At 36.2% G+C, this 14,047-nt stretch overlaps 1 protein-coding gene across 1 annotated transcript; it reads left to right on the top strand.

The window, feature by feature from the left end:
* Positions 1-14,045, top strand: slc12a3 (solute carrier family 12 member 3). Its single transcript, XM_084409628.1, has 26 exons — positions 1-271; positions 494-616; positions 2,390-2,465; positions 2,635-2,730; positions 2,907-3,046; positions 4,364-4,474; positions 4,572-4,683; positions 4,813-4,943; positions 5,072-5,156; positions 5,802-5,956; positions 7,409-7,516; positions 7,663-7,786; positions 7,901-8,002; positions 8,271-8,426; positions 8,590-8,689; positions 8,832-8,943; positions 10,115-10,252; positions 10,386-10,492; positions 10,579-10,661; positions 10,736-10,822; positions 10,905-11,006; positions 11,090-11,201; positions 12,880-12,966; positions 13,075-13,210; positions 13,317-13,384; positions 13,503-14,045. The coding sequence occupies exons 1-26, from the start codon at positions 26-28 to the stop codon at positions 13,642-13,644; spliced, it is 3,039 nt and encodes a 1,012-aa protein (XP_084265754.1). The 5' UTR covers positions 1-25; the 3' UTR covers positions 13,645-14,045.
* The last annotated feature ends 2 nt before the right edge of the window (positions 14,046-14,047 follow it).

Here is a 14,047-nt window from a genome sequence, read left to right as displayed (position 1 = left end):
GGAGGTACCGCAGGCCAATGAAGGGATGAACCTCACAACCAGAAGCCCGTTCTCGGTCTCCTCACTAAACAATGGAGATGACCGTAAATTCAGTTTGGGGGGATGTAGCAGTTTTGATAGCGACAGCGTGGCATCCCGCAGCTCTGCCGTCTTTTCTGGATATGACACATTGGATACACCGCCGAGTTATGACTTCTATACTAACACTGAGGTTTTTGGGAGAACAAAGAAGTCAAGACCGTCCCTCTTTCAGCTTCACGCCAACCCTCAGGTAGGAACGAAACTTTTTCCCTAAGAAATCGCTCATATAACCGCACTGATAAACTTAGAACCGATGCTGAATGATGTCTGTTCCTCTAGATAAAAGTGAAATGTTGATAATCTTCATTAGGAATCAATAGGATAAAGTTTATTCTAAATAAATACAAATAAATGAATCTTCAATCCAGGAATCCACAAAGAAATAGTCATGGTTTCCACTATTTTCTCTTAGGATGACCCGTCTCCACCTCCTCTATATGAGGAGTCGAGTGTGGACAAACAGAGCCTGGATGATGATGAACCCACAGAACCTCCACCAGAACCGGCTCGCTTTGGATGGGCTCAGGGAGTCATGGTATAAGAACATTAAAGATTACACAAAAAAAAATAAAAAATTACTTTTTAAAACCGCACCAGAACATGCTTCTTGGTGTATAAACAATAATAAAAGCATTGACACAAAACCGTATTGGGGGCCAAACTTGAAAATGCAAGAATTTTATTCCATTAAAAACTTTTATTACAACTAACTTTCATTTTTAAAAGGCTTTTTTTATTTTTATTGAAAAAATATGAACTCAACTCTCGTAAAGTTTACACTAAACACGTTCCACTAATACCAGACCCTTTCCAAAAAATTAGAATATCATGGAAAAGGTTATTTATTTCCATAATTCCATTCAAAACGTTAAACTTCCATAGATTATAGATTCAGGGCCCACAACTTAAACGATTTCAAGTATTTAGTTGTTTATTTGTACATAATTTGGGCTTCCAGCTCATAAAACCCACGAAAACAGGATTTCAAAAAATTCGAATATTACATGAAATCACACAGTAATTACACAGTGATACCATGGTCATTGAACCAGGTTTTGGTTATTTTGGCAGTGTGGGCAGGTGAAAATCCTGCTGGAAAATGAAGGAAGCATGAAGTGCTCTGAAAATGTCCTGGTAGACGGCTGCGTTGACTCTGGATTTAATAAAGCACAGTGGACCAAAGTCCTCTTTTCTGATGAGAGCAAATTTTGCATCTCATTTGGAAACCAAGGTCCCAGAGTCTGGAGGAAGAATGGAGAGGCACACAATCCAAGAGGCTTGAAGTCCAGTGTGAAGTTTCCACAGTCTGTGTTGGTCATCGACTGGTGTTGGTCCACTGTGCTGTCCACTCAACGCAGCCGTCTACCAGGACATTTTCAGAGCACTTCATGCTTCCTTCAGCAGACAAGCTTTATGGAGATGCTGACTTCATTTTCCAGCAGGATTTGCACCTGCCCACACTGCCAAAATAACCAAAACCTGGGTCAGTGACCATGGTATCACTGTGTAATTACTGTGTGATTTCATGTAATATTCAAATTTTTTGAAATCCTGTTTTCGTGGGTTTTATGAGCTGGAAGCCCAAATTATGTACAAATAAACAACTAAATACTTGAAATCGTTTAAGTTGTGGGCCCTGAATCTATAATCTATGGAAGTTTAACGTTTTGAATGGAATTATGGAAATAAATAAACTTTTCCATGATATTCTAATTTTTGGGAAAGGGTCTGTATATGACAATCAAAAAGTGCCCAAACACTCTTAAATTTGAAAAAATATATGTCTTGTCTTGTTTTAACATTTTAAACCTAAAAATAATTTTTTGTAAAATTGTAGCTTGAAATTTTTTTTTTTTGCTTCTATTTGTGTATATATTTTTATAGGCTACATACAGTATATATATATATATATATATATATGTATATATATACATGCACTAATAGAACAAAAACAAAATTTTCAAGCTAAAATTTCACAGAAAGATATATAACAAATATATGATCAATAAGTTATGACAAACCATCAAAATACTGTACTTTTTTTTGTATAAGTTATACTAGATTCAACTCGTTTTAAGTTTATGTAATTTAAGTTGAAATGACTTAAACATCCAAGTTGATTGTACTTAAAAATTTAAAGCAGCAACCGTTAGTGTACAAACATTTTTAAGTGTCTAAACTGTGTCTTTTTTCTGCCTATGGGTAAAATACTCCAAACATCTGAATAAAGTCAAACAGAAAGCATTTCTACATTGTGTTATCTAAATGGATCCCATTGAAGCTTCACTGTTTCTTGAACTCTCTGTAGATCCGCTGTATGCTGAATATCTGGGGTGTTATTCTGTACCTGAGGCTTCCCTGGATCACAGCGCAGGCAGGGATTGGTATGTCAATCTATGTTTTTATGTCTTTATCCCTTCATTTTTATGTGTGTGTTTTACCGCTAAATTCCCACCTGATGTTTTGTGAACCTGAGGGCTGTTACGTTACAGATCTCTGTGACTGTGTGTTTTAACAATGCATAATACGAACATATTCCTCTTCACTTTAAAGGTCTGACTTGGGTTATAATCTTGCTCTCCTCTTCTATAACGGGCATCACTGGCTTGTCCACATCAGCCATTGCTACTAATGGCAAGGTTAAAGGAGGTAAAGACAATGCATTACATGTATGTGCTGAGTAAAATTGACTAACATGATTAATTACTTGTCTTTAAGCCATTATCAGACTTCTTTCCAGGATGCAATATTGCCTAGTCATGTTATTTAATAACTATCAGATATCAGCATTGATATCTTTTTATTCTTTGTAATTCTTTCCCCAGGTGGAACATATTTTCTGATCTCTCGTAGTTTGGGTCCAGAACTTGGGGGCTCGATTGGGCTTATATTTGCTTTCGCTAATGCGGTGGCTGTAGCAATGCACACAGTGGGTTTTGCTGAAACGGTACAGGCACTCATGCAGGTGGGTGAAATGGACCAGTATACACAGAATTCACTGGATATGAAAGAAAAAGTAGGCCTACACCCCACAATTTAAATGTACTGTTTTTCCAAACTTTTTTCTTCTTTGGAACACAAACCATTATTAAAATTAATAATTTACTGGTTATCTGGCTACCTTATTAAGTTTATTTAACATGAAGTTTGGGAGGAGCACGTTCATGTAGGCTAATCCAACCAATCAGCGTGGGAAGAGGCCTCTGTAGACCTTATTCAGAGCAGCGCCATGACAAATATCACAGCGAGGCTGTGAGGGATCGACTTACCGTGTTTTCAATGGCATCCGCTGTAAAAAGCTGTAATGACGAGAGTGAAGAGGAGGAGAAACATCATCCTGTCAAAACTGGAGAAAAAAAATTGCTCACAGACTGAAAGTATTTCTTTAAAGCTCCTAGATCACTTAGCTATAGCCTAATTTTCCACAGCGCATGGTGTCTGGAGTTTATGTCTACTGAAGTGTCTTGTAATTATATTTTTTGCAATGTTTCGTCAGCAGATTAATCCAAAAACACATTAAATAACAATACAACCCACTGAAGAGATGTGTGTCTATCCCTCAGCCTCGCTTTCATTCCCGTTGAAAAAAAACAAAGATGGCGCTGCTGTGAATAAGGTCTATATAGCCGTCCCTCACCTCTGTCTGTCCATATCTGAGTACGTGTGAACTCTGAATTGTGTTCAATGGAAGTTTGCGGGTTTAAAACAACACGAGGGCTAGTAAACGATTTTCTTTCTTTTCTTTGCTTTTGGCAGGCTAAACTGTCTCTTTAAAGTCGGCGTGAATCGGAAGTTTCGACAGACTTTTCTTCCATATTATGATGTAGGTTATATCTGAGTGAAACGGACAAGAAACAATGTAGGGCGGGATTTGATTTAGTTTATTGGAAATTGATTGGACCATTTGCTATCGCCGAAATCTCGTGCTGCTCTTGCTCCAAAATTAAAATGTCATCTGAAAAGAGAAGTGGTTTGCAAGAGGATCAAATATTTCAATCAAAGAATATGAGGGCACATGAATTAAAAAAAATAGTGATGTGCAGTGCACACATAAATCATTTATAATAGGCTACTACTGCAATAGGCTATTTCATAAAAAAACAAGAATTGTCCATTTTGATTTCATGGTGACTATTTCTTATGTTTGAACCATGATTTTGAGACATAATAATAATAATTCATTACATTTATATAGCGCTTTTCTCTGCACTCAAAGCGCTTTACATAGAAGGGGGGAAATCTCCTTAACCACCACCCATATCTTTTTTCTGATGCCCATTAGGACACTGGGGTTAGCATGGTAGACCGACTTAATGATATCCGTATCATTGGAGTGATTACTGTCACCTGCCTTCTGGCCATCTCAATGGCTGGAATGGAATGGGAGTCCAAGGTTTGTTTCACAAGCAAAGCGATTTTAAGCAATTTTGTCTGGTTACCTAAGTAAGTTCAGCTCCTAATAGTTTACACTGGTTTCGTTACTCTCCCAGGCCCAGGTCTTGTTCTTCTTCGTCATCATGATCTCCTTTGCCAGTTACATTGTAGGAACCATCATGCCAGCCACTCCATATAAGCAATCCAGAGGATTTTTCAGCTACCGAGGTCAGAGAGCAATGCAGTCAATATGTTCCAAAAATATGCTAATAACAACACTCCATCTTCATTTTCTCAGTGCTAGTCAGATTACACTACCATATGTCCCCATAAAGTGTCTCAATTTGTGCCCAATAGCTGATATTTTTGCGGAAAACTTTGTGCCCGGCTGGCGCGGACCGGAGGGCAGTTTCTTTGGCATGTTCTCCATCTTCTTCCCCTCAGCTACAGGCATCCTTGCGGGCGCTAATATCTCTGGAGATCTGAAGGCAAGTTGAGTTCCCAGTCACAGTAATGTTTCCTCCAATAAAGCATTTCAGAAAGCATATTTATTTGCGGGAAATCAAGCCTCTAAAAGCTTTCTGTTTATTGTTCTCACACACAAAACCTCCTGTAGGATCCAAATATTGCTATACCCCGTGGTACAATGCTGGCTATTTTTTGGACCACCATCTCTTATCTCATTATCTCAGCTACTATTGGTGAGTATCAGAAGTATTAATATATAAAAATGAAAAAATCTAATTCACAGTAATGTTTAGAACCAACTGAAACCCCACATAGTCCAGATGACCTTAAAGTCACGATGAAACGGAAGTAGCGACAAAGTTTTTCTTCTGTACTTTTTATATTTATTCCCTATTGTGTATCTGAGTGCAACAGATTATTGTAAAATACAAATGGACTTGTAGTTGGTGGATCCAATTATGACATATTCATTTAAAATTATGAGGACAAAAAAATGGATGAATCACTCGTAAGATCTTTAACATGCATTTAGGAAATACTAATCATTTTAATTTCATGCCTGCTTTAAGTAAGGCAAGTCATTTTGTCAGTTTTCTAAATATACATTTTCGAAATTGAATAATTATGTGACTCTACAAAAGTGTTCATTATATGCAAGTGATTTGAGCGTATTTTACGTAAATTACAAGCTGCCAGCACACGCTCACTCATTTAGCATCCTCTGGATTCATCAACATTAGAGCTAAATTTTGCGAGATATCAGTTACTGTGCACATTAATATGCCAATTGTATGTAGTTATATGCCAGTAAGGCTCATTGTATTATCCAGTCTCACTTACAGCTGTCCCTGTTGTTGTGCTCTTTAAATGCATTTCAGGCTCCTGTGTAGTGCGTGATGCTTCTGGTATTATGAATGACACCATATCATCTTTGTCTGGGGAGTGTTTGGGAATTGGCTGCAACTATGGCTGGGACTTCACTGACTGTATCAACAATAAGACCTGCCCTTTTGGACTCAGCAATAATTACCAGGTGACCATCATGTCTAAATGGTCATTGAGTAGTTGGTCATTGTCAATGAGGTCATTGAGTAATCAACGTGTCGCTGAAAATATGAAAACATGTATACTGTATAACGCATTGTTCTGGCCCCTAAACATGAAATGTTCCCATATATCAGCTCAAAAATAACCCTTTGGTGGTCATCAGTCATTTTAGATTTACATTTTTTTCATTTTTAATATTTAAATGTATGAAACTTGGTGACTTTTCTGGCACTTGCTAATACACACAAATTATAGACATGATCAGAAAAGGCAAAAAAAAATGTTTTGTAATAGTCACATTTTGAATGGGAAATGCAACCATTTTTGCAACCATATATTGCTATACAGATATTTAGGGTACGTTTACATGACAACGATGTAATTAAAACGGAAACATTTTTCCTTTGCATCTTTCACGTACAGACGACAACGTTGTCAACATGATCCCTGTTCACTAGCATCCACGAAAACGATTAAAAACGCTGTATTATGCTGCCAGGCCAGTAGTTGGCGATGTCACTTTGTTAAGAAACCTATAGACTGAACACATAATGCGTACGCGCTTGACATCACTGTTTTCACAAATTTGTGTTTTTGTAGTTTACACAGAGATGATAATGGTATCGTTTTCAAAAATATGCACTTTGAATCCAGTTTTCAAAAGTTTGCGTTTTCAGGCCCCCAAAATGCAGTTATCGTGTAAATGAACGGCCAAAACGCATTAAAAGTTTTCCGTTTTTAGTTGGAAAAAGATGTAGTGTAAACGGCCCCTTAAATACATTTGCTCGATTTTTAACTTAAAGGTATAGCAGAGGATTTTCTTTTTCCGGGTGGATCATCAAGACTATTGGTCCTCCTAAGTGTCAATCATTCTGGTGATATGTTTACGTAAGGCTGTTGTACGTGCTTGTGCACACGATTCACACGATGGTGTGCACTCAAAACACAGGTTGGGCTTCCCACTGATGCCTCAGTCGCGAAGTTTCTACTCGACAGGTAAAGTTTGGCATGCAATTTGGAGAAATCCATTTAAAATCACTGCTAGTAAAAGTTAATGTAAGCTATGATTAGCTCGTGCATGCTCTCTCGTGCACACGTTTAATAGGCGTTCCCTCTCGGGAGCAGGTAGAGTGTTGCGCATGTGCATTTTTTCAAAAAGTGGAGAGGGCGGTTCTTTTCTAAAATTCGGGAAAATCCTCCGCTATACCTTTAATGTATTCATAAAGAAAAATATATACAAAAAATTCTAATATTTGTATTATTTTATATAGAAGTAAATGGTGCATAATTTGAAGGTGAATAATATATCTCAAAATACTAAATATTAAACAAACAAAATGTAGTACAATATTTAAAAAATATATATTTTATGACCTCTAGGTGAGGAATACCAGAGGTTAACAGAAGTAATATGTTGTTCTGTCATATATCACTTCAGACTATGAGCCTGGTGTCTGCAGTTGCTCCTCTGATCAGTGCTGGCATTTTTGGAGCCACTCTTTCCTCAGCCCTGGCCTGTCTGGTGTCCGCTCCTAAGGTTTTCCAGGTAACGAATGAGCCCCTGAACATCTTTATCCCTCTATTATAGAGTGCAAAACAGTCTTCAGTGTTATTTACTAATTCAAACACTCCTTTAACATAACTCTCATCCATTCCCCTTTCTGATTCCTTCCATCCCTTGTCTCACTATAGTGCCTTTGCAAGGACAACCTCTATCCAGGCATTGGATTTTTCGGGAAGGGTTATGGGAAGAATAATGAACCACTCAGAAGCTATCTGCTAGCCTACATCATCGCTATATGCTTCATTCTTATTGGTAAACCACCACACATCAAAATTTGACCATGCAATTGTTGGATGCTCTCAAAAAAAGTGCTTAATTTTTATTATAGAAATTTCCTTCTGACAAACAAATGTTCTAATGTTTCAGCTGAGCTGAACACCATTGCTCCCATCATCTCCAACTTTTTCCTCTGCTCCTACGCCCTCATTAACTTCAGCTGCTTCCATGCATCCATCACTAACTCTCCAGGTGAGCACTTAAACCCATACATCAAGCCATGATGGGTTAAGCTAACAGTTTATCATGCAATATTTGCTTATTTAATGGTGGTTTGCTATTCGGATTAATGGTGCATACTGTAACCACCACAGGGCTCTTTCTTTAGATAATGACAAATGCAAACAAAATATGTTTTAAGGCACTCAAAAAACGCTGCATGCTACTGTAAATTCACACGTCTCAGAATAGCTATATTCCGCTCACTGAAGCATTTCTCATTTTTCTTGTGTGTGAGCAGGCTGGCGTCCAACTTTTCGATTTTATAGCAAGTGGTTGTCGTTGCTCGGAGCAGTAGTGTCTGTGATCATCATGTTTCTTCTAACCTGGTGGGCTGCTCTCATAGCCATCGGCATAATCATCTTCCTGCTGGGTTATGTGCTGTATAAGAAACCCGGTAAGACGCCCACACTCTTAATAGAGTCTTTGTCAGAAATAATTAGTCTTATGAAGCTCAAATTATTCCATCGAGCATTTCAACTTATCCCAAATACGTATAATATTGCCAAGCTTTCATTATGTGCTTAGTGCATGACTGTTTTTGTGTTTTTATATTTCAGATGTCAACTGGGGTTCATCAATGCAAGCCAGCTCATATAACATGGCACTGTCTCAATGTGTAGGTCTTAACCAAGTGGAAGACCATATTAAGAATTACAGGTAAATAACACCCTGTTCATGTTGTTATTTGTCTTTTGCTCACTTGAAAATGTTCCATTTGTGTTTTTCAACTCTTTTTATATTCTCAATTTTCCTCATTTCTTCCTGTGTCCTACTTTTTTCCATCTGTTCTTTTTCTCAGGCCACAGTGTTTGGTCCTCACTGGGCCTCCCTGTACACGTCCTTCCCTAGTGGATTTCATCAGCACCTTCACCAAGAACCAGAGCCTTATGATATGTGCGAATGTCATTACAGTAAGTTAACGCATAGAAACATTAAACAGGGTTGTGAAAAGCGGGGGTGGTCTACACAACAAATGTATAATTATTTTTTTTTTTTCAAAATGTCCTTTTCCAAAGAAATAAATAAATCATTGAGGATTCTCACAGTCAAAGAAAAGCCTATGAATATCAGGAGGTATAAATAAAATATAAATATTGAAATATATAAATATGGAAATATAAATGTCATATTAACCCCTTACTTGTCAGTCCCATTTTTGGGACATAGACCCCAAAATTATATTTCCACTTTAAATTGTTATATGCTGGTTGCATAAACAAAGCCCTTATGTTAAGACTGTGTCTTAAGTACTAGTATGACCAACTAGTCATATCAGTCTTAGTTTCTATTATCAAACTTAACCAATCTACGTTTTTATATAACTGACTTGAAACAGTTATGAACAGTCTTAAAGAAAAAAATGTGATGACTAAGCTGTAAGACTAGTCTTAACCGTTTATGCAACCGGAATACTTTTGGACTTTAGTTTGGTCTCTTTTTAAAGGAGTCACTTGGACTATTGTAGATTATTGTAGGAATGATTTAAAAAAAAAATCATAAATATATTTTACAAAACATGTTTTACTTTAAAACTGCAAGAAAATTAAAGCCATAAAAGTTGTGTTCCAAATTTGAAGTTGATATCTCAAAAAATGAGCTTTCAGGGAAATTTTGTCTGGGCACCGTACTAAACTTACATACTATTTATTAAGTAGACATTTGTCAGTATTTGGTTTGAATTCAACCTTTAATAAACACAAAAAAGACATGACGTGTGTTATAGCTCACAGACGCATTGCAAATGAAGAATCTTTATATTTATGACATTTTCAGACCCTTTCAGTAATAATGAACCACTGGAAAGATGTGGGAACCCTGCTGTAATATAATTCTCATAATAATAGATAGAATAAATTTGGAACCATTTTTCATCTTGGTTGTTTCTTGGAAACATAGATTGCATATTTTCTCTTTTCCATAGACTTCCAAATCTGTTTATCACTCACTGAAACTTTGTGTTAAACAGTTTTTCACATCTTCGCAATACATCAAGTTTTAAAAGTTCTTTGCAACTCTGAACACTCTTTCATCTTTTCTCCTGAGCACATATTCTGTGTTTGACTGACTGTGTGTTATTGACAGGGGGAACCCTCGCCTGGCCCTGTGGACTCAGCCAAAAGCAGTCCTCATATAAGCTGGCTAAACAAGCGGCGCATAAAGTCTTTCTACCACACTGTAGTGGCCGATGACCTTCGTGTCGGCGTACAGATGCTGCTGCAGGTCACCTATGTCCCACAATGCACTACGCTTCATGTTCTAACCTCAAAACAAACATCATTTATTAAATTTTTTTAGAGTCCCATGAAGGTATACCAGCAAAATGTAATGTCTGTTTATGGTGGTTCTATTCCAGAGTACGGGTTTGGGTCGGATGAGGCCCAATGTCCTAGTGATGGGATTTAAGAAGAACTGGCGTAAAGCTCAACCAAGCAAAATTGAAAACTATATTGGAATTTTGCAGTATGTATATCATAGTTTAATATTCCCTCAGTGTTAAATTCTGATGAAGAAAAGTCAAGGCATGTGACAGTTCCATGTGATTTTAGCGATGCATTTGACCTGCAATATGGTGTATGTGTTCTTCGGATGAAGGAGGGTCTTGACATAAGTCGAACAATGCAAGCACATGGTATGGACTCTTTCAAAAATCCCTTTCGAACAATTTCTACAGTTTATGTGCAGTGACGGAATTTTTCAATATAGTCAATCTAGGGTTCGAGACATCTACTGAACAAGGACTTGACACAAGGAGCTCAACTACTGCTACAACAGCCACAATGGATACATCACGTGTGTATCCAAACTCTTAATTACTGAATCTATTCAAGGCTGTTGGACTCTTTTCCAAAACATGTGATCTCCTGTGTTTCAGTGGACCCTGAGGCACTAATGGCCATGTCCCAGCCCACCAGTGTGTTTCAGACTAGACAGGGAAAGAAGACCATTGATGTGTATTGGCTCTCTGATGATGGGGGTGAGTTGATATTCCAATAATGTGTTATTTTTTAAAGATTTTGCAGTGGAAAAACATGGTTTAACAATTCATTGTGTTGTCAGGTCTGACACTATTAGTGCCGTACCTCCTTTCCCGTAAGAAACGCTGGGGCAGATGCAAAGTGAGGTTGTTTGTTGGAGGTGAAGCTCAAAATATCGATGAGCAGAAACAAGAGTATGCATAACCTTTATTGTAATATTATTTGTGGTAACACTTCATAATACAAAGTCCATGCCACACATATTACATGATATAAATATATTTTACCGTTCAAAGGCTTGGGGTTGGAGTTAATGATTTTGAAACAATTCTCTTATGCTCACCAAGACTGCATTATATTTAAACCTAAAAATATAGTCAAATATTATTACAATGTAAGATGGCTCTTTTCTATTTTAATTTATTTTAAAATGGAATTTATGCCTGTGATGGCAAAGCTCAATTTTCAACACCATTACTCCAGACTTTAGTGTCACATGATCCTTCAAAAATCATTCTAATATGCCGATTTGGTCCTATAATTTTGGTTTTATGATATTATCACAGTTTTTGTGTGGAAACCAAGATCATTTTTTCTAGGATTCTTTGATGAACGAAAAGTAAAAAAAAAAACATTTGTAACAATATAAATTGTCCTTGAAAAATGTTCTATTTCTTTAAAAAAAATTACTTCCCCAAACTTGTGAATGGTAAAGTGTGTGTAATATATATATATACAGTGCTATGCATAAGTTTAGACACCCATGCTAAAGTTGACTAAAAAGAGGAATAAAAAATCATCTTTTGGAAACTGAACTTAATGCCTTAATTAAAAAAATTAGGAAAAATCCAACATTTAAGGACACCAATTTTCTTTGTGAATGAATAATGCATCGTAAATAAATAAATGTTCTTCCTTAAAATACAGGGTGCATAAGTTTGGACACCCCTATGTTAAATTCCCATAGAGGCAGGCAGATTTTTATTTTTAAGTATTTAAAAAAAAATTTTTTTTGGATACTATGCATCCTGATAAAGTTCCCTTGGCCTTTGGAATTAAAATAGCCCCACATCATCACATAGCCTTCACCATACCTAGAGATTGGCATGGTTTTATTTCAGTTAGTCTAATAGCTGGTTTGATTTGCATTGAGAGATGATCTTATGGAAAGTACCCCATGCCAATCTCTAGGTATGGTGAAGGCTATGTGATGATGTGGGGCTATTTTAATTCCAAAGGCCAAGGGAACTTTATCAGGATGCATAGTATCCAAAAAAAAATTTTTTTTAAATACTTAAAAATAAAAATCTGCCTGCCTCTATGGGAATTTAACATAGGGGTGTACTCACTTATGCACCATGTATTTTAAGGAAGAACATTTATTTATTTACGATACATTATTCATTCACAAAGAAAATTGGTGTCCTTAAAGGTTGGATTTTTCCTAATTTTTTAAATTAAGGCATTAAGTTCAATTTCCAAAATATGATTTTTTATTCCTCTTTTTAGTCAACTTTAGCATGGGTGTATTCACTTATGCATTACACTGTATATATATATATAATAAAACACTCTCACATATATATATATATATATATATATATATATATATATATATATATATATGTGTGTGTGTGTGTGAGTGTTTTATTTTTTAATGATATATTGATGTCTTATATTATTAAACATAAAACGAATATTTAATCACATGATGCATATAATATATTAATAATATATTTATTCATATATATCTGTAAAACTATATATCTTTGAAAATTAATTGATTTATTTAATAATTCTAACAACATTTATTTAATTGGTCCTATGAATGTCAAAGTCCGTTAAGACGAGCTTGCGTTTGTATTTTGTCAGGCTCAAAGCTTTGATCAGCAGGCTCCGTCTGGGTTTCCAAGATATTCAAGTTCTTCCTGACATCAATGGAAAACCACAGTCTGAGAAGTACAGTCTCATTTATTCTATTCAACTTTCTGCACTGACCTCTTAAATTAATGGACTGTATATTCCTATTTAAAAAAAAAAAATTCTGTCCTTAAATTATTGAAACAGCATTAGAAGATTTGAAGATCTCATAGCTCCGTATAGAGTAAGTTCAGTCCAAAAGGATGGTCAAGAAGCCGACGAGACAACAAAGGAATTCTCCTGGATGGTGTCTGATGAGGAATTCGAAACGTTCAGAGCGAAGGTAATTTAGGTCAAATGATGGAGTTAGGATACGAAGCCTTTAAGAAAGTTGGTTGCCTACTTTCATGCATGCTCTGGTTAAACATGTTTGTCCTGTGTTTGTGTAGTCCCTTCGACAGATCCGCCTGAATGAAGTTATTCAAGATTACTCTAGAGATGCCGCATTGATCATTGTGTAAGTGCTACAGTATACAGGATGTTGTGCCATGATGTCATTTAGATTACATTTAAACAAAACCGAATGTGACTTTCTGATATCACCTGTAATTTTTCTATATTTTGTTGTTTGGCAGAACTATGCCCGTGGGGCGAAGAGGGGCATGTCCTAGTCCCCTTTACATGGCTTGGCTAGAGATCGTGTCACGTGACCTTCGACCCCCAGTTCTTCTTGTCCGAGGCAATCAGGAGAATGTGCTGACGCTCTACTGCCAGTGAACGCCACCTTTTCCTGACAGAACTGTTCACACGCGTACATCAGATGAAAAGAAACTCAACTTGTCAATGACATGTTAAAATTATGACAGATTTACATATTTTCATATTTGGTTTCATATGTCTTGTGGTTAATAGGGTGTTTATCCTAATTTGTTTAACTTTTTAATTCTCAATTCAGAATATATTTTATTTGTTTTTGCTGCTTTAGTTATGTTATGCACTTTCTCCAAAGTAATAATTCAAACAAAAGACTATATTCAAAGAATTTCCTCTCAAATTATGTGTAATTAGCCTATTTTACAATAATCTTAGTTGATTCTGATTATCTTAATTCAGCAATTGAAACAGTTTGCATATGTATATCTCTGAATGTTTAATAAATTACTACTTATGTTTGAAATGT

The sequence above is a fragment of the Rutilus rutilus genome, assembly GCF_951802725.1.
Source record: "Rutilus rutilus genome assembly, chromosome: 5".
Taxonomy (NCBI): domain Eukaryota; kingdom Metazoa; phylum Chordata; class Actinopteri; order Cypriniformes; family Leuciscidae; genus Rutilus; species Rutilus rutilus.
Note: the sequence above shows the minus strand (reverse complement) of the source record. Positions and strands in the feature narration are given on the sequence as shown.